We start from the raw sequence: 20,732 nt of genomic DNA, 5'->3' as shown, positions 1-20,732 counted from the left end.
CTGACGAGGTTGTAAGCTCCACGCAGGTCCAGTTTCGTGAAGATCTTAGCCTCCCGGAGTCGGTCCAAGAGCTCGGGGATGAGGGGCAGCGGGTAGAGGTTACGCACCGTGATGGCGTTGAGTTTCCGGTAGTCACAGCAGAGCCGTAACTCGCCCGACTTCTTTTTGACGAAGAGCACGGGCGCAGACACTGGCGAGGACGAGGGCCGGATGAAACCACGAGCCAAATTCTTTGTCAGGAAGTCCCGCAATGCAGCCAACTCGGGCTCCGACATGGAATACAAACGCCCCACTGGGAGAGGCGCATCAGGAACTAGATCAATGGAACAGTCATAGGGCCTGTGCGGGGGTAATTGGTCCGCCTCTGACTCGCTGAACACATCAGCAAAGTCAGACAGTTCGGGAGGCAAAGAAACCCCTGAGGAACCCTCCACCTGGCCGGCACAGATATGGCGGGTGTGGTCCACGCACTGCAAACTTGGGAAGGTGACCAAGTTCTGAGACCAATAGATCTGTGGATCATGCGCCCGGAGCCACGCCAGTCCCAGGACCACGGGGAAGTGCAGATCCGAAGTGATGTAGAACTGAACGGCCTCCACATGGGAACTGATGGCCATACACATTGCGTGGCGGCCGTAATAGGCCCGGACAGGAGCACTCGACCATCAATAGTCTCCACTAGCATGGGCGGATCCACCGGACACTGGGGAACAGCCCATTTGGCCACGAAGGCCGAGTCCATAAAGTTAGTGGTAGCCCCAGAGTCAATTAAGGCATGGACCGGAATCCCCTCTGGCTTGCCAGGAAGGATCAGTCGTGCCTCCAAAATCAAATGCCGTGGAGGTTCACAGGCACCGTCGGAATGGCGTCGCTCGGCGTGGTCGTGGTGGGTCGTCCGATCTATCACACCGTCTAGATCGGGCTCGGGCCGTTTCCCGACAGCAAAGCAGGGGACTTTCTCGGGGCCGGCTTGGTCACTGATGCCCGCTGATGCTTCTTTGGACAAGAAGCAGCCAAATGTCCAGGGTCCCCACAGTAAAAACACAACCCCTCCGATCGTCGTCTGTCCATTTCCGTCACCGATAGACGGGACCTGGCGGCACCCAGCTCCATTGGCTCCTCCCTCTGGACTGGGGGCACACGCTCAACAGGAGCGGCAGGGGTCTGTGGGATGGCACGGTGACTCTTTCGCTGCTGCAGCCGGGCATCGATCCGCAGACAAAGATGGATCAGCCCATTCAGGTTTGAGGGAATGTCCACGCGGGCCAGCTCATCCAACATCTCTGACAAGCTATCCTGAAAGGCATCCACGAGCGCAGCCTCATTCCAGGCGGAATCCTGGCTAAGCAGCCGGAAATCGCTGATATAGGCCTGTATATAGGCGCTGACCCTGCCTCAAAGCTTTCAGACGTCGGGTGGCAGTCTGCGCCTTAATCGGGTCCTCGTACATGAGGCGCATATGGTCACAAAACCCCCCAAAGTTATCCAACAAAGGGCTAGGCTGTGCCAACAGAGGCGTGCCCCAACGAGCTGCATCTCCCGACAGAAGGCTCAACACGAATCCCACCTTATCTCGGTCAGTGGGGAAATCAGCTGCTCTCACGCTGATAAAAAGCTGGCATTGTCCCAGGAAGGCAGGAAACAGTTCTGGATTGCCAGCAAATTTATCCGGCATAGCTATCTGACATTTCCTCCTGGGTGGGGGTGCAGCATGTACCTGAGCCTGCAGTTGAGCCACCTGAGCTGCCAGCAAAGTGAGTTGCTGGGTGAGCTGAGCATTCTCGGCAAGAAGCTGCTCCATCGTAGTAGTAAGGGGTGGGTGGCTGAAAGCAAACTGTTCTGAACCAGCCCTCTTCTGGCCTTGTAGTAAGGCAAACCCCTATTCAGAAAGAAGAGACTGGAGAGCGTCCAAGGCTAAAAGGCGTCCGCCAAGATTTATTACTCAATTAACAAAAACACTAGAGCTTGTCTCCTCAAACGGAAGAGTTGCTTTCAGCAACCAGCCCCTCCCCAAACACTCCTTTTATTGAGAGCTCAGGGCGTGGTCTCCCTGTGTCTCCTCCCGAGGAGTCCCACAGCCTTTCTTTGTTTGTTCCTGCTCGACTGCCTCCTGCGTCGGGCGTCCTTGAACAGGGCCAGCTGTGGGTCATCATCCTCCGCACTATCGGGCTCACGCAGCTGAGAAGAGGTCCCCGGCTGAGGGCTCTGCAAAGCCTCCAAACCATCATCAGCCGGTTCGTCTCCCTCCTCCCCCTCATCTGAGTCATCCGATACATCGGAGCCGGCTGTCGGACCCACAGGCTGGCCCTGAGTCACAACAGGTGAGATGTTTTGTGGTCGTTTGTGTCTTTTAATACTTAAAAACTTGAGTGACGGCTATAAACTTCAGGAGTTTATAAACACACTGTATTGAAAACATGTCTTCTGCAATTCTGGCTCGTAGAAGAGATGATTTCTTTGCCGTAATCTATTATTTTATAAGGCGTATCCATATATTGCACTTTTGATATAGTGAACAATTCCCTTTGCCATCATGTTGCATTTCCTTTCTCAAAATGGCTCTTAAATTTGGAAAGTCTAACACAATCCCCAACTTTAAAATTGGGCTTTATTTCAACAGGTGACCATGAACCATACAAATTTAAGCTAACTCTCCGCTCATTTTCATTAAGGCTAGCTTCAACCGGTCATCTTTATAGAAGAATGCTTGTGGTTATTGTACATATTGACCATTTGATCCAACACATCAATATATCTGTTGGTGCTATTAGCAGTAAAGTATTTGAAGGTAATTTCTTTCATAGTTCTATTCCACCTCTCTACTACACAACTCTTCCTCATTTTCGGTTGTATAAATCTCAAATCCCAATGACTTGACATCCTTGTTATGAAATTCTCTTCCTTTATCCATTGATAATTTTTTGGGTCTACAACAGCTTCTTTTAAAAATATCCCTAAAGGCTTTACTAATGCTTTTGCTGGTTTTATTTTTCAACGGAATGATTCAACTGTATTTTGAGAACACATTGATTACATTCCAGTATTTGATGTTTTTGTTATCTTTAGCAAACGCTTGCATATTGATCAAGTCAGCGGCCCAGGTATCATCAATCTCTCTTTAAGGCGTATTTTAGCGAAACAATGAATAACTGGTTTATGCAATTCTTCGGCTAGTTCACTCGTCCACCTCAGGCTTTTTTAAAACCCAAAGTGTTTCGCATTTATAATAGGTTTGATAATCACACTCTGCTCTTACCCACGTAATAGGATCTTTAATAGTGCCCATCTCTTCGAGCATCAAACAATTGGCAACATTTCTAGTAGCTGTATCAGGAACATGCTGATACACCAAATTGTGATGATAACAGCTTTATCGACTCTTGCCTTTGTCAAGGTTAGCCATGCATTTAAATTAGCACTGGGTCCAGCAAAGTTCATTCCTGGGAAATGCATCTCTCCTGGGAATTTCTCCCACGGAAGTTTTATCTTACTAGTGATGGAATTCAACAATGAAACCAAGTCACTGCCAGTTGGTGGCATCTTTACAAACTGTGTCTTTGCCAAGCCACACACAGCGCACTTTCCACGAAGCACTTGTCTTCTGTTTTTGGTAACAATGTTTGAAGGTCGTTTGTTGTAGTCTTGCTTCTACACCTTACACAATACAGCATCACCTTTTTAAATATAAAAATAATTGCATTTAAAATGGAAGTTAAAGAGATCTCGTGGAATGCTGTACTATCGAAAAGGTTTAATAGCCCTCTTCTTCCGAGATTGATAAACCTCATTGTTGGAAAGAGCAATTGTGGAAAAACAACTCTTATGTTGATTCTTTTACATCCTGGATGGTTAGACTACAACAACCTACAAGTTTTTTGCAAGTCTCTGTATCAACTAGAGTACAAGATTATCAAGAAAGCATTTGAAGAGAAACTGCCAAAAGAACCAATCATTAGACTGTTTGATAACGAAGATGAGATCAAAAGACTTAATATATCCCCGTTGATATTAATTGAAGAAATTGCAAAAGACTTGGGTAGCCTGGCCGACACTGAATGTAAGTTCTTTGAAAGATCAGATGATGTGCCAGGCCCGGCAGACCTAGACTGCACAAAGAAGAACCTGATGATATTTGATGATCTTCTGCTGGAAAAGCAAAATAAGCGTGAAACGTATTACACGAGGGGTCATCACAGCAATGTAGTGTAGTGGTTCCGACAGACGGAGACAACTAAAGCAGAATTCTGAGGCTTGCAAATTCCTCAAAAAACATGTTTATTAGTTACAAAGTATTGGTACGTCAAAAGCCTTGGTGGAGCAGTGGGCTAATGCCTCCTTAAGTAACACCTGCTGCCTGCAATTAGTGCAGGTTCGCATCCCACCAGGGTCAAGGTTGACTCAGCCTTCCATCCTCCCGAGGTAGGTAAAATGAGGACCCAGATTGTTGGGGGCAATAAGCTGACTTTGTAATAATGCCACTTGGGGGGTGTATGAAAGCCCTAATAAGCAGGCATATACATAGAATGAAGGCTACTGCTAAGCTTGTAAGCTGCCCTGAGTCTTCGGAGAAGGGCGGGATATAAATGGAATTAAAATAAATAAATAAAAAATAAATAAAAGTGAAACCAAGTCCGAAAGTTTCAATTCCACTGTGACAGGGTTTATGGTCTTTCTGATGGGAAAAGTACCGAGGAATTTTGGACCCAATTGTGTACTGGGAAACTTTAACCTTAAATATTTCGTTGAAAGATAAACTAATTGTCCAACATAAAAAGGTTTCTGAGGGGAGCATCGTTTATCTGCTTGCTCCTTGTAAACCTTGGCCTTGGTCAATGCCTTTTCCACGCTCACTCAACCCCCCTGGAAGGATTTCACCTATTGGTCCAAAGTCTGGGAAGTAGGAGACTCCTGTGGGTACTCAGGTATGGACACAAATTCTCGACCCGTTACTACTTTGAATGGGGTGAGACCATTGCTACTATGCACAGCATTGTTGTAGGCTACCTCTGCAAAAGACAAGAAATCAGCCCAATTAGTCTGCTGGTATAATTTACATAACATCTAAGTATTTGGATGAAAAGCTGATGACAGCCCCTGGGAAGACCCAGTCAGTTTAACGAAGTCTCCAGAATTTAGCAGTAAACTGGACCCTTCTGTCAGAAATAATCCGCTTTGGGGCACCATGGAGTTGGTATATGTGTTTCAAAAACAGTTTGGTTAATTTCTGGGAAGAGGGGAGTCCTGAGCAAGCGATAAAAAGCCCCTGTTTGGAAAATAGATCAATCACATTCCACATTACAGTGTTTTCCTTGCTCTCAGGTAATTCCACTATAAAATCCATGGCTATCTCCTTCCAAGGCTGGCAAGGGTCAGCAACTTGTTGCAATAAACCTGGTTTTTTTTCAGGATGCCTCTTCATGGCAGCAGAGGTGGCACAACCCTTAACATAACTCTCAATGTCTTTTTTCATTCCTGGCCACCAGAATTGCCTCCGCACCAGATGCAATGTCTTTAAAAATCCAAAATGACCTGCTTGCTTAACGTCATGACTCTGCTGCAGTGCTTGGAGTCTGAAGCCATCTGGGAGGTATAATTTGGAATCTTTCCAAGCTAGTTCCCCCCTTAGGGTAAAATTGATTAGTTAGCATCAGTCTAACTTCTCTTTCAATTCCTTTAGTGAGCGACTGTCAGGACTAGCAGGGTTTATTAGAATAGAGTAGAGCTGGAAGGGACCTTGCAGGTCTTCTAGTCCAGCCCCCTGCTCAAGCAGGAGAGCCTATACCATCTCAGAGAAGTTACTGTCCAGTCTCTTCTTAAAAACCTCCAGTGATGGAGCACCCACGATTTCTGGAGGCAAGTTGTTCCACTGGTTAATTGTCTTCACTGTCAGGAAGTTTCTCCTTAATTCCAGGTTGCTTCTGTCTCGTTCAGTTTCCAGTCATTGTTTCTTCTCCTGCCCTCTGGTGCTTTGGTAAATAACGTGACCCTCTCTTCTTTGTGGCACAACCAGTCTGGCAGGAATGGCAAAAGAGGGAATGGGCTGACTCACCATGGGGTCCTCCTTGCCTTCCTTGTCACTGTCGTACGGTGCCTGCATCTGCTGTGGCTTGGATTGTGGTTTGGCTTCGACACCTGGGTCCTGATGTGCCCAGTTATTTTTTTCTCTTCCCCCTCTGGGAGTTCTTCGCGGTATTGCGGCAGCGACTGGTGTGCTTCTGGGTTGAGGGTGAGGAGCTGGACACTGCACTGCATGGTGACCCATCTGACCACACTGGTAGCACTTGATCGGAGCTTTGGCTGATGCTTGGAAGATGCTGGTGGCTGCAGAGGCTTTGGGATGTCAGCCATAGTGGCATTTTTCTTGGACACGCGGTGGCTTGGGATCGGTGGTGTTTGACTTCCTGAGGCGGTCCAACTCCTGTGTCGAGCACCACCACCACCATGCAGTACCACTCACGCAGTAGGTTAAGAAAACCTCAAATGATGCAGGCTTGAAGCAAGTTGCGATCTAGCCCGTTTGAAGTAGTTGATCAGTGACCGTTTTGACCACTGTCTGAACTGGTTAGCAACTCTCCTGAATTCTTGAATGTACACCTTTGCGGGGCAACTACTTTGCTTCAAGCGGTGGATTTTTTTCTCAGCCAGCAGGGCTCGGGATTCATCTTCAAAATGACCACTCAGTTGCTCCATGAATAGATGACTGTCGTGCAATTCAGGAGTCCCTTCATTATGGAGGTTGGTCACCCAGTCAGCTGTTTCCCCCTCTAAATTTGCCACTACAGCGTAGCCCCATCCAGGTAGGCATAAGCATAGCAATCTAAATGAGCCCACCCATTGTTTAAAAAGAAAATCATCTTCTTGGATTCCCCATCAAAGGTGGGCTTGATGGGAGGCAGATCGAACCTCGGCAGAGCCGCCTGCTCCTGGGCTTGGGCAGCTTGCTGGTCCTGGGGACGTGGCCAAACCACTCTCCGGACTTCTCTTGGCTGGGCTCCAGGACTAGCATTTCGAAGCTGTGGCAACGGACTTGGCTGGGATACAGGGAACTTGGTATCACAGCTGGTTGGGGGATGGACGAAACAGCACAAGCCCCGGTGGTTAGGCTGGAACTCTGGCAAGGGGTGGGAGAGATGGGTAGCTCTTGGCTTTTCCCCCATGGTACCTAACTCTTGGACAACAGAAATCATATCTTTTACCTCCAGCCGGCCGAACTTCTTCAGCTGTTTGAGCGAGGGGCTGTGGATTGCAGATTGAAATCTCCACTCTCCAGAGTCGTCCCATCCCATCGACCCCTTTCCTTTCTTGCCATCCGCAGATGAAGAACCCTGGGACTGCAGCAATAAAGGCTCCTCTCCAGTGGTTACAAGAGTGCTCTTGCGCTGAAGGGCAGCCTTGGCTTGAAAGAGGTCCACCAAGGCTGTAGCCTCTTCCTGCGGTACCAGCTTCCCAGGTTGGATCAGCCTGGTTTTCGCCCGAGCCCCTGCCACTGATGCCTTTTCAGTGGCTGCAGCCCCAGCCTGCGCTCCAACAGCCTGAGTCCTGTTGCAGCTAGCAGCGGTTTCAATTTTCTCCTCCATCTCAAGTCTTCGCCGAGTCTTTACTGTTCTCCCAAAAGTGAGTGGGTAGGCAGTCGGGGGCCAGCACCCCGAAAGACTTGGTTTAATATCATGGTTCCGACAGACAAAGACGAATAAAGCAGAACTCCAAGACTTGGAAATTCCTCAAATAACATGTTTATTAGTTACAAAGTATTGGTATATCAAAAGTGAAACCAAGTCTGGTTTCACAATTCCCAATACAAAGTTAAAAAAATCTCACCCTAACGCTATTCAAGCAACTATGTTCCCCAATACATCATCTTGGCAGGCTTTTTACAGAATGCCCAGCCTGCAGTCTCCCATGGGACAAAAGATTATTTTGACCAACAAAGCACCTGGGAACCCCCGTCCCTCCATTCTTTGTGTCAACCAAAACTGAGGAGGAAAAATGTCTGCAGCCATGCTCATTTGTAGAGTTGACACGTAGACTGTTTTTACCTCAGGCACTATAATTCCAGTGCAGATGAGTATTACATATCCATAGAACCAAACAACAGCACACTAAAGTCTGTACTCAATATAGCATCTTTCAATACAAAATATGTTTTATGATGGACTTCCGGTGGCGACGCGACGCCGAAGACAGCCGTTTTCGGGCTGCCCGCTCCGCAGCTGTGTTTTTCCATCGTAAACAGCGCCGATCAGCTGTTTAGATGGATTTGAAGCCCCCTCCTTGGGAGAAGAGGAGGGGGTGAGGCCCCAGGTAGGGGTTGAGCTCTCCGGGGCCGCCTGAGCTGAGAGCTTGGGCGGCTGAAGGATGAGCCCCCCCGAAGCCTGGGTTGCTCCGAGCTGCGCAGCGCCTCTGCTCTGGGATTTTTGGAGCAGAGCCAGGCATTAGCAACCACCCCTGCCAAAAGGAAATACTTTTGATTATCAAGATGCAGGCAGAGCGGTACAGGAGGTCAAGGTGAAGTGGACTCTTTATTTTTACTCTCTAGCTCAATGGATTTTATAGTTTTAAAGTGAAAGTGCATAATAAGTGAAAGTGGGGGAAGATGGCGGCTAAAACTTCTAAAGCTCTTCGGAATGCGGGGTCTTCCCTGGTGCAAGAGACCTCATTGCAAGCTTTGCTTCCTCCTGCATCTTCCCCGGTATTGACGCTTAAGGATTTACAAGACGCTCTTGGAAAGCATGCACAATTGATGTCTGATATGATGGATGAAAAGTTGAAAAAGCTGGAGGAGAAAATGGAGGAGAAAATGGAGAAATTGGAGAAGAAGATGGAAGAGAAGCTGAGAGCAATGAGGGTGGACATCTTGTCTATGGTTGAATCCGTAGCTGAATGTGTGCTACAGCTGGATATAAAAGTGGAGGATCTCAGTCAAAAGAACTCTATATTAGAAGCAAAGGTATTAGAAAATGAAAATATAAGGGATAAAATGGACGAAGAATTGAGCCTGGTTCAGTATAATCAGATGCAGTATGCTATTAGAATCAGGGGTTTAAAGGAGAATGGTAAAGAAGATTTAAAGCAGCTGATTTCTGAGGCTCTGGAAGGGGTACTGGGCCAGCCAGCATCTGAAATTGAGGGAAATATGGACAAAGTTTTTCGTGTAAATTCATGGATTGCAAGACAGAGGAAGTTACCCAGAGATGTGGTGGTCTATTTTACAAAGAGAGTAATTAGAGATGAAGTCATTCAAGCTGCTTATGATACTAATTTGGTAGTGGCTGAGCAAGAAGTTTTGGTTTTAAAAGAGATCCCTCCGAAGATCCTAAGGAGAAGGAAAGATTTTGCATTTCTAGTACAGGAACTTAAGAAACGTGATATTAAGTTTAGATGGGAGATTCCAGTTGGATTGGTGGCGACGCACGAAGGTAAAAGATATCGTTTGGTTACTGTGGCTCAGGCACATGATTTTTATAGTAATGTGTTAAAAGCAACCCCCTATCATTTTTGGAAGCTGCAAAAGGATACGGTGTGGGAAAGCTTCAAGATGTTGCAGATAGACAGACAGAGGACAATGGTGTTGGAGGGGATCATGTCACAGTCTCATCGGTTGCTGCAGGAGGCCAGAAGATGATGCGTGCCGCCCTAAGAAGAGCGAGACGAGAGCAAGAGCAAGACCAGCAGAAAGTTATGGAATCTTCAAAGTGTGCTTACAGTGAAGATGTGGGAGGAGAGCGGTCTAAAGAAGTTTTGGGGGTCATGACAGAGGTGCTCCAAAAGTTTTGGGGCGTTAAGATTGCTGATTAAATTTTTAGATTAGAATGTCAATGGAGTAAAATTATTATAGAGGAGAAAGAAAGTTTTTTTTTAATATTTTACACAATTTAAGATTGATGTTATTAGGGTTATGGACTTAAAGTATGTGTTGAACTAAGAATGGGTATGTAAGCTCCTAATTAACAACAAGTTGTCTTAGAGATTGCCTAAATCTTTTTTTATATATACTCTTTTTATTTGAACTTTTATTTGAACTCAAGGATGATTTAGAACTGCGAGACATTTGGCGTGATACATGTAAGAACTATTTTTGATCATAGTTTAGTTTGGTTGGAGATTATTAAGATTAACAGAGATAGGCGCTTTTGGCGCGTAACTGAGAAAATTAGAGAAAGGTGGGAGAATGCAAATAGCAGGTGAAAGTTTTTTTGTTTTTTTTTTTGAAATTAATATGAATAAGGACTGGGATTAAGAAAATTTATTTTGAGTAAAGCTCTTTTTCTGTTTTCCTCTTTCTTTTTTACTTTATTTGTAATATTAATATTGTTTGTATTCATTTTATATGAGCTAGAGAGAGATAGAATTTATAGTTTATTGTTGATAACATAGGGGTGTTTATGTTTGTTTTTCGATTTTATACCCTGTATTTAGCTCTGGGAAGTCGAGGGGGGGAGGAGGGAATGGGGGAGAGGGATAGGGAGGGTTGGATAGGGGTGGGGGAGGGGGGGATTAAAGTCAAAATGTATTGTAAAACTTTTTAAATAAAAAAAATATGTTTTATGATGGCAAATTCTATTAGAACTGTCTTAGGATTCAACTCGCAAGTATACACGGAAGGGTACAACGAGTCAGAGAACATTGTTAACATACTTAATATAAGCAGCTTGAGAGTAAACAATGATATAATTGGTTCATTGTACACTAATGGCAGAACAGAAAATATATATAGCTTTTTCCCGAATGTAGGACCTGGGTTTAAGATCATTGATGAACCAGCTAATGTGGTTTACCTTCTAAACACCACAAGCACAATTTCAGAAATGGAAACAAAGCTCATTGATCAAGACGGAAAACTTATCAACCTATGTGCTGAAGAAATATCTATAAGATTTCACATAAGAGAAGCTTAATATCTTACACATTTAAAATGAGTCGATACATAAACGTGAAAGTAAATGTTAGCTAAGGTCAAAAGGACAAGATCAAACACGCTATTCAATCATGATCGGCTGTGTCTATTCGCCTTTTACATTCAGATTTGTCAGGAGAGCACATGTTGGCATTAACTCAACCATTAGTTAATAAACTGGCAAAGGCGTACCAAAGCAGCACAGGAATGATGATTAAAATGTCTAAAACAAAGCAAGAGCACCATGCAAATTGAGGGAGGTTTTGTTGGAGCTATTTTAGCTGTGCTAGCTACCACAGGTAAATTCCTTTTATCAAGTGTATTACCATCACTCGATAGAGGGGCATTAACAGTTATAAGAGCCGCTGCTGGCAGTAAAGTCATAGATAAAATCAGCAGATCTGCAATTTAATCAAGATTTCCCTTATCTCACTTCATAACAAACTAATGTCCAAAATACACATTTTATCTATTTAAATATAATGTTCTATTTCCTAAAAGTTATCTATTTCCCACCATATTAAGTCATCTACTTAATAATACAATATCCCCTTTAATAAATCAAAACCATTATATATGTATTGCCTGGGTAAATGAATAAATCAAACATATTCATGATAATTTATTTTCTTTTCCCTTTTAGATCTAATTTTTCAATATTAGACAAATCAAATTCTTGTTTTCAACTGATTTTCAGCTATTTTAAATCTAATAACCAAAATTCCCCTTATCTCAACATCTCCCTTTAACCCTCTAATCGACAATATAAAATCCCGTCTAATGAATCAAACCTCCATTTTTTTCAACCTTATTCTAGCTTTCTTCCTTTGCCAACTAGGCTTCCATATTAGCACTTTTAGATCATCAAATAAATCTCCCTATATTCTTATATATGTTATTTGAATTAAAGGAGACCATTTGATTGTCAGTTTTCTGGAAGGACTAGCCCATTTGTATTCATTAGATTGTTGCCGTTATTCCAGTCCCCCATGTTTGCTCTGATATATTTGTCTTCAATTCAATCTGTTCTTAAATTTCTTCTGATTTGTGTAGAAAGTCATTTTCATTTTCAGTGTTGTCACTTCCTTGTCTGGGTTTTCCATCATCTGTACTTGTTGGTTAATTGAGTCCTCTGTCTTAATATTTAATTGTTCCACTTCTTCTGTTATCTTCTGCATTGTTGGTTCTTTGATTGTAGTCACAAGTTCGGCTTTGTGCATTTAAGCTGGCGTCTTGATCTTTTATTGTAGGTATCATTTTATCATAAGCTGAAAGAATAATTTCATGAATTGCTTTCAACATGGAAATAATCTTTTCCTGGTCTTCATCCATCTCTTTCACAAATTTGTAGTCTTTCTAGTAAAAGTTGTTTGTTAAGCAAAAGTCAGTAAAGTTTACATTCATAGTTCAAGTAGGCCAATTTTACCACCCAGCTGTTCTCTTACCATTGAGTCACTCACAGATGGTGCCAAGGTCAGGAAAGTCTTATCTATGTTCTGGGCTTTGAGCCAAATCTCTTTTTAGGAAATAACAAATTGCCATACCAAGCTTCACCACAAGATGTCACTGCTACCTTTTAAGGTTTTTTTTTTAAGTTCCAAATTTTTCTAATTCTTTTTCCAGTTTTATTTCTTTTTTTGTAGATTAAAAACAAGAGTCTCCAGTAAAAATAGGAAAAATTTTGGTCCCCAAGTTTCAGGAACATATGAATCCAATTAGATTGAAATTGTTCTTTTTAATGCTTTGATTCACCTGGGTAGCCAGATGTCGCTGTTCTTGGTGGGGTAGAAATTCCCTTTCTCCTCACAGGGGGAAGATACTTCAAAGAGCTTTTACAGGAAGAAGGTACTTAGGATAAGGAGAAGATAAGATCTCACCCAGTTTCACCTGTGTTGCTTTCAAAGTGCTTGGTAGTAAGTTTGACTTCAGCTGTCAGTAGCTTAATGACGAGCCATATTATTATGGCTGGTCTTTTCGCCATCGGTTTGAAGAGCTGCCCCAGATTAAGTGGAAGGGCTACCGCCCTTCCACGATCAAGCAGGGTCCTCTCCTTGCATGTTGACTTTCAATCCTTTCCAAGGTCCCCCAGCGGTATAAAACAGGACGCTGGAGACAAAGCTTGCCTCCATGTGTCCGCCTGGGCTGCGATGGCAAACTGGAAGTCCCCGCCTGTAATAAATTTTTGATTCTAATTTAATTTTTAATGTTAATGTTAATTTTTCTATATTGTTTTACTTTTCTGTTATATTGTACATTTCCCAGAGCCCCTCGAAGGAGATCGATGGTGTAGAAATATGAAATATAAATAAATTACCATTTTGAATAGATACATCATTATTCTTCCAATGAAAATGAAGAATTGCAGTTACACAAATTGGAGTCAGATTTAATTCTACCATGGGTTAGATCAGCTAGATAGTAGCAGTTTCTCTGTTTTCCTAGGGCTGCTGTGTCTCCCTGATCTAAAGCACTATCCCTGATCTAGGGCTGCTTGGGAGAGGTTCCCCCTTTCTAAGAATGGCATAAGCAATTGTGTTGGGATGCAGGAACAATTGTGTTGGAGGAAATTGTTTCTAACAATAGCCAAAATTCATTAAGCAGAGCATTGGATCCAGTCCATTTAATAAATAATGATAAATGAAGCCATCAGTATTTGAATTAAAGATGACTTAACAGTTTGGCCCTTTTTTGTCTTGCAGGGTAGTGAAAAATTGTCTTCAAAAGAAATGAAAGTCAGTCAAGGCAAAAATGGAAATAAAGTTGTTAGAAAAATTGCCGAATTGGGACTTTCACCGGAGGAAAATAAAAGTGAAATCAAAGTTGAAAAGGAACACAAAAGAAGACCGTCTGTCTCTTCCCAAATGGAGGTTACCCAGCCAGATGTTGAAGCAAAATCTCAGTTTGAGAGGGCAGAGGCCAGTCCAGAACCTCAAAAGCAAAGGAATATACTTAAAAATGAAAAACATATTAAAAAGGATGAGTCAGAAACTCCAGCTTTTAAGAATCTACTGAAGAAAGAGGCCAGACAATCAAAAGATAAAAATGAAAAAGAAAGAAGTCTTTCTGAAGACAAATCATTAATGAAGTATAAATGTAAAGGAGATAATATTCAGAAAACAAGTGAAAATGTTGAAAATGTAACATCTGAGAAAAGCATGAGAAATGAAGAAACTGTTTTGAAAAATAGTCAGCTAGCAAGAGTTTTGCCTGATGATAAAACTGAAAAGAAAAATAAACACAGAAGTGAAAGAAAGGCTTCCATGAACAGCAAAGAGATGAAAAACATTTCAGAAAAAAATGAGAGTATACGTAAAGAGAACAGAAAAGAGAGGCAGCTTTCCACAGAGAAATCAAAAGCAGAATACAAATTCAGGAAATTTCCAAATGATTCTAGGCCACCAAAAGAATCACAGAGTACCTCAAAGATTCATGTTTCTTCCATAACATCAAAACGAAATGAAGAAGAAAAGCATGGTGCAGAATCAAGCAGTTTGGATCACACTTTGCAGCAAGGTGATAATCTACACCAAGTCAGGCGAAGATCAAAGAGTGGCTTAGAAGAAAGGATTGTATTAAAACCTATGTCCAAGAGTTATAACAAATCAGCCAAAATACCTGAAAGTGAATTACAAGAAAGTTTATCTAAGCAGGAATCTGTGCAGAAATTGGACAAAGATAAACATTCAGAAGAGAGTGATCCAGATAAACAATCTAAGTTCAAACAGGAAATGAAAGTTTTTGAAGTAAATTCCACTGAGTTGGAAGTTGAAAGTGAAGCACATTCTCTTAGTAGTTTCCAAAAAGATGCTAATCATAAAGTTAAGGGGCAGTTGAGAGAAAAAATAAGAGAGAGAAGTAAAAGTGATAAATATTTGAGTACTTCAAGACTGGAAAGAAGATTGTCAGCAGATAATCACAAAAGCAGAAATTTTAAGCATAATAAGGACATGAAAAAAAAAGATGATGAGGGCAAATCAGAAGACAAAGGCATTAAAGAAGTAGAAAATAGTGCAAAGATGCCAGAAAATCTGCACACAGAGAAGAAGCCTATTAAAAGATTAAGTAATGAACATTGTAAGGTAAATACATCAACCCAAGAAATAGATGTGAGAGAGGGAAAAATACCAGCCTTCACAGGCCCCTTCATTTCTGTTCAAAAGATTACTGGGCACTTACTGTATTCTGATCAAACCCAGGAGTCAGTGGATGAATGTTGCAGTGATATACATAATCAACAAAGCCAAATTGAAGAAAGCAGTAACAATTTACAGGGAAAAGCTGAACTGAAAAATATTGTCAAAGACCAAGTACATCATCATTTAAGGTCTGAATTCAGTACAACATTGTATTCAAATTTCAGTAACACTGAAGAAAAAGTGGAAGTTTTTTCTACTAAGGAAATAAATGTATCAAGTGGTACCTTTAGGCAGATTCCAAAGGATTTAAGTTGTTTTAAAAAAGAACAACATCATGTAAATGCTGCTTATGAAGAAACTGATCACATTTTACCTGATGCTGTGTATGAAAATGAAAAATTAAAGTTTCATGGAGTGACTGAGGATAGTCATAGTCCAAAGAATCTTACAAGTAGAGATCAACAAAGTTGGAAAAGTAGTTCTTCAATAAAGAGTTTATCAAAGGAACGTTCATATCAGAAATCTATCAATGTAGATCTTCCAGAAATCACAGAGCCTTCAAATAATAGTTCTGAAGAGGAATCTTTGAATAGATCTTGTGTTAAATATACTATTTCAGATAGTCAGACCCTTGCTGTTAAAATGAAATCTCATGATAACATTGTACTCAATGCAAACCCGAAAGATAATACTGCCAATATAAGAATTAAAAACTCAGAAGACACAATACATTTACCTTCTAAATCAGTACCTAGAAAAAGGATAAGTGCTGTAGTAGGCATTCAAGAAGCTACTGTGCAAAGAAAAACTGGAAGCTCATCAACTAGTATTTTAGAGAATGTTAATCTCATAGGCTCAGAAGCAGCACCTACAAATATAAGTGCAAACAAATATGTTTTAATCAACTTGGAAAAAGCAGAAAGGGATCATTTCAATGAGAATATTGCAGAATACAAACTGAAAACAGACAAAGATCAGAGTATTGGAAATTTAGTAGAATTATCTTCAGGTTCAGTGCACAAGAATGTTCCAGGAAAAAAAAGCAAAGTATCTGCACTCACCAAAGGAGGAAATGATTTGAAAGAAGTTGCTGAAGATAATAATGAAAGTGGTGTAGTAGGCAGCAGTGTAGAAGGTAGCCATTGTATTGTTAGTCACAGTAGCATGGAAACTGATGCAAATGTTATAGGAACTAGCACAGAAAGACCTACTGGGAACCCTGCCACAGCTGATAGTATTAGAAAAAACCAAGGAGACGAAGACATATCAAATTTGCTGACCGAAGGTGAAGCCATCATTACTTGCTCAGAAGAACAAAGAACAGCTCATTTAAGCTGTGCAAGTATAGAAGCAGATGAAGGTTTCACTTTGGGCCCTTGGATCAAAAGTAAAAAAAACACCCATTCTGTAGCAGAAAAAGCAATTGGTGAATGGACTGTCACAATGGCTGAAGAAAGTGGTGCTGTTATGGAAGAGCTTGCAATATGTGAGAGTTCTTCAACCAGTACAAAGAAAAGAGAAAGTGGTGAATGCACTGTGAATTATGTAGAAGAAAGTACAAAGCAGGTAGTCAATGGAAGAAGAGATGATCAATGTGTGAATAGTTGTGTAACAGAAGAGAAGGATGATGCTGTAACCAGTGCAAGCTCTGAACAAAAATGTGTGGCTTCTGATTGTGTTGATATAAGCAAATTTCATGGTGCCACATGCACAGGTGAAATAGAAAATGATGGTGCTGTAACCAGTGCAGGTACCGAAGCTCAGAATCAATCTATGATTGGTGAAAATCCAGTTACCTTTCAGAGTAACCCAGTTCGATCTGAACAAGCTAAAGTAGCTGAGGGCACTGTGACTTGTACAGTTATAGAAACTGAGCACATTGGTTCTGTTATCTGTTCAGTGACTGGTACAGATTCACAAGAGAATGCTGTAACTGGGCTGTGCCCTGAAATAATAAATAACCTAGCAACAATATCCCATGCTGACAAAAGTGAAGACATTGTAAATGGTGAAAGTGCTGTCACTAGCACAGGAATAATAGCAGAAGATGATTCTGCTTGTACACTTTTGGAGGAAAACCAGACAGGATTTGTAGGAGTCTTAGACCCAGTAGAAAAATATCAACTTGCCACAGACAGTACAGAAGTTAGAACTGAAATAAATGCTGTTGAGGTCAGCCAAGGTTCATATATTGATGATGAAGGTTGTGTAACCAGCACAGGTGAAAAACAAGATGATGAAGAAGGTGAAAATTTTGTAACTAGTACAGGAAGAGGCAATGAAGAAGCTGAGCATGTGTTGGCTTGTATAGGAACAGAAAATGGAATGTTGCTTATTAACATGGGAATTACAGGACGTGAAAGTTCTTCTGTCTGTCTATCTACAGATCAGCTTGGAGCAGGGTTAGATGAATATTCTTCAAATGTAAATAAAAGTTCTATTGATATTATGACATGCTTATCAAAAGAAATGAAGGTTGATGATGTTCACAATAATATAAAGGGAACAGTTGCAAATAGCACCACTAGTGTTGGTATAAGTAATGAAAATATTATGGTATTGGTCTCCGCAAAAGAGGATAATTCTCTGTTTACCGAGACACTTAAGAGTAACAATGAACTCTTAAGTAAACAAAGTATAAATCAGCCATTGGTTAGTGAAGAGAAGAGTGAGAACACTGAATCTTCCTTGGATAACAGGAAATGTGGAGATCTGACTAAGATGGTCTCTAAGGAAATAAATATAGTTTCAGCATCTGCTAGTGAAAATGATAAAAGTGAAGGTGAGCTCATCTCTACAAGTGCGGCCAAATTGTGCTCTATTCCAGCACATTCTGCCAAGGACAATGAGCCAACATTACCACTTGTTGCAAGAACAGTTGAAAACTTAGAGAAGGTCACAGGTCTGCTAACATCTGAAGATTTCAGTTTTCCTACACCAAGTACAACTCTCAAATACATGAATCAAGATGGAGATATGAAATCGAATAAAGTTTCTACTAGTATTTTAGAAGAATTTGAAACTCCAATGCCAAGCATAGCAGTGGAAGATACTGACACTGTACTTGTTACTAACAGAGTTGTAGAGAAAAACAGCACCATGGAGATAAATGCCATTCATATGCCCAGTGTATTTACCGGAGGAAGTGATGAAATCCAGGTGATTGGTGATAAAGAGGAAAGGGATGAATGTGCTGCAATTTCCACAAGTATAATGGAAGATGTAGAAACTCCTGTTTTTGAAGAAGGCAATGAAGACATTGCTCAATGCTTTGATCTAAGACTGGAGCAAATTACTGATACTGCCACAATTTCAACAAGTTCAGTAGAACATTTTGAATTTTCTGCTGAGAAGCAAATTAATCAGATCTCTGTAACAGAAGGAAAACTATTGAATTTTGCTCAGCTTGCAACCAAGATATGTAACAGAGTTACACATGGAGTAGTTGTGCCAATAGAAACAAAACACAGAAGTGAAAATACAGTGGTCTCCCCTGAAGAAGTAGAAAAGTACAAGACTGTTCAAGAAGCTACAAGCCAAGAATCTGAATTACATGAAAATGACATGCATTTACTTACAGAAGTAGGAATATGTCATGATCTTGAGTTCAGTATTACTAATAGATCTGATCAGATGTTTATTGCTTCAACTGCGGAGAATCTTGCAAAGAACACTGACAGATCAGGGGCAGGTGCCTCAGAAGAAACTCCATGTATATTGACAAACACAGAAGTAGAAGAGAAAACTGGTATGTGCCTTGGAGAATTAGATCCCACTATGTTGACAGATTTAAAAAACAATAAGAATTTAATTGAGTTGCCTAATGCTGGTCAAGGGATCAAGAAGGGGAAAGAAAGAAGAGAATCTTCAGTCATATCGGGGACTGATGGCAATAGTGAAAGCATAGAAATTTCCACAAATACAGTGGAGCATGTTAACATAGTTGAACTTTCCTGTGCAGAAATAAGTTTTGATTCCTCTGTCTCTTGTGGGCCATCTGCTGAAACACATATAGCTGGAAATAAAGCTGAAGAAGATGGGAAATATATTGAGATTCTGTTGAAACCTGCTGGTCTACTAGAAAAAGAAATGTGGAATGAGAAGATAGACTTTATTACTCACCAAGCAGTATTAAAAACTAAACTTACTGAACAAAAGGATGTCTCCAACCTCAGTTCATTACCATTTGAATTAGGAGGAAATTCTGAGAACGCTCAATGTAGCAAGGCTGATGTAAATGCTAAAGTACCAGAAACTCTTGTTCATGGAAATACAGAAAACAACAATGGTAAGAATTAAATAGAAGAAACTATCTGTAGCTCAGGGTTGAACTGTCGAGTCCTTGTTGTTCTCTGAGCTTGGTTGCTTGCTTGCAGATGTTTCATTATCCAACTAGGTAATATCATCACTGCAAGTGAGTATGGTGTTTGCTCACTGTTTATATACAGTAGCATGCCCTTCATATAATGTTCCTTGGATTAGAGCAGTGGCCCCCACCCTTTTGGGCACCAAGGACCAGTTACAAGGAGAGAGGTTTTTCTGCGGACAGGAAGGGGTGTGGTTTTGTATGCTGCCTGCATCCTACAGATGGGGCTTCACTTGTTCGTGTGGACTGGTTTCTGGCATGCCATGGCCCGGTGCCGGTCCATGGACCAGGGGCTAGGGATCTCTGGATTAGAGTATTGTTTTCTGTTTGATTGGTGTTAACTCCTGCTTATCTGGCTGTTGGAAAGGATGTGTTCTGATGGTTTGTCTCTTGAATGGTGTTTGAGTATGGTTTATTTCTATGTGTCTTCCAGAAATTCCCTAGTATTTACGCGTTTAGCTTGATCTAAGATGCTCTTGGTTTTCCAGTTGAAACTGTAATTGATTTTGTCCATGTTTTGTGAATTTTCATTATGCCTTCTGATTGCAAGTTTGTGTTCATTGATGTGCTTTGCTAGTCTTCCACCTGTCTGTCCTACATACTGTAGTTGTTAGTCCTTACACTGCATGTCGTAGATGACTCTTGGTTTTTGTCCTTCTATGATAGCACTTATTCTTATTGGTTCTATAGTGGGTTGAGTCATTTTCTGAGTAGCATAAAGGTTTAATTACTGTAGTGCAGGGGTGTGAAACTCAATTTCATTGAGGGCCGCATCAGCATTGCGGTTGCCCTCAGGGGGCCGGGTGGGTATGGCCAGGGTGGGCGTAATTAGAGTGCGTATGGCCTACTGGGTGGGCGTGGCCAGCTCTACATCGTTTGCATCAAGGGTGCCTATGGGGGCCTGGGCAGAAGTGGGACAGATCTGAGGGTCTCTGGCAGAAGGAGGGTCTCAGGGCCAAGGCAGTGGGGGCCATTCCCTCACTCTTTCCAGGATGGCTTCGCGGGCCGCATGAAACCACTTTGCGGGCCGGATCCGGCCCCCGGGCCTTGTGTTTGACATGTCTGCTGTAGTGGGTTGACCACTTCTTGATCCTTAATAAAAGGGTAACACTACCATACATCAAAAATTTCAGAACAGCCAAAAGACTATTGCAACCACACAGCATTATTGTAGCACATAAACCAAGTCCCTCCAAAACATCTTAACTAAAAGACCCAATAGCGTAAGAAGGAAAATCAGGAGACATCTACAATACACAGAGTAAGCTCTGTAATCTGGAGCACCTTGAACCAAGATAAATCCAAAAACACCACGGAGTTTCTGGAAGCTTGGTAT

General features: G+C 41.8%; 1 protein-coding gene across 1 annotated transcript in view; it reads left to right on the top strand.

The window, feature by feature from the left end:
* BOD1L1 (biorientation of chromosomes in cell division 1 like 1) overlaps positions 1-20,732 on the top strand; it is a gene marked incomplete at its 5' end in the record, with an annotated part of 172,060 nt that overhangs the window by 87,236 nt on the left and 64,092 nt on the right. Inside the window, one exon of the mRNA XM_083368025.1 lies at positions 13,594-19,318. Coding sequence (XP_083224151.1) covers positions 13,594-19,318 — 5,725 coding nt within the window. The remainder of the gene's footprint in view (positions 1-13,593; positions 19,319-20,732) is intronic.

This window comes from Vipera ursinii (assembly GCF_947247035.1).
Source record: "Vipera ursinii genome assembly, chromosome: 7".
NCBI lineage: Eukaryota > Metazoa > Chordata > Lepidosauria > Squamata > Viperidae > Vipera > Vipera ursinii.
Note: the sequence above shows the minus strand (reverse complement) of the source record. Positions and strands in the feature narration are given on the sequence as shown.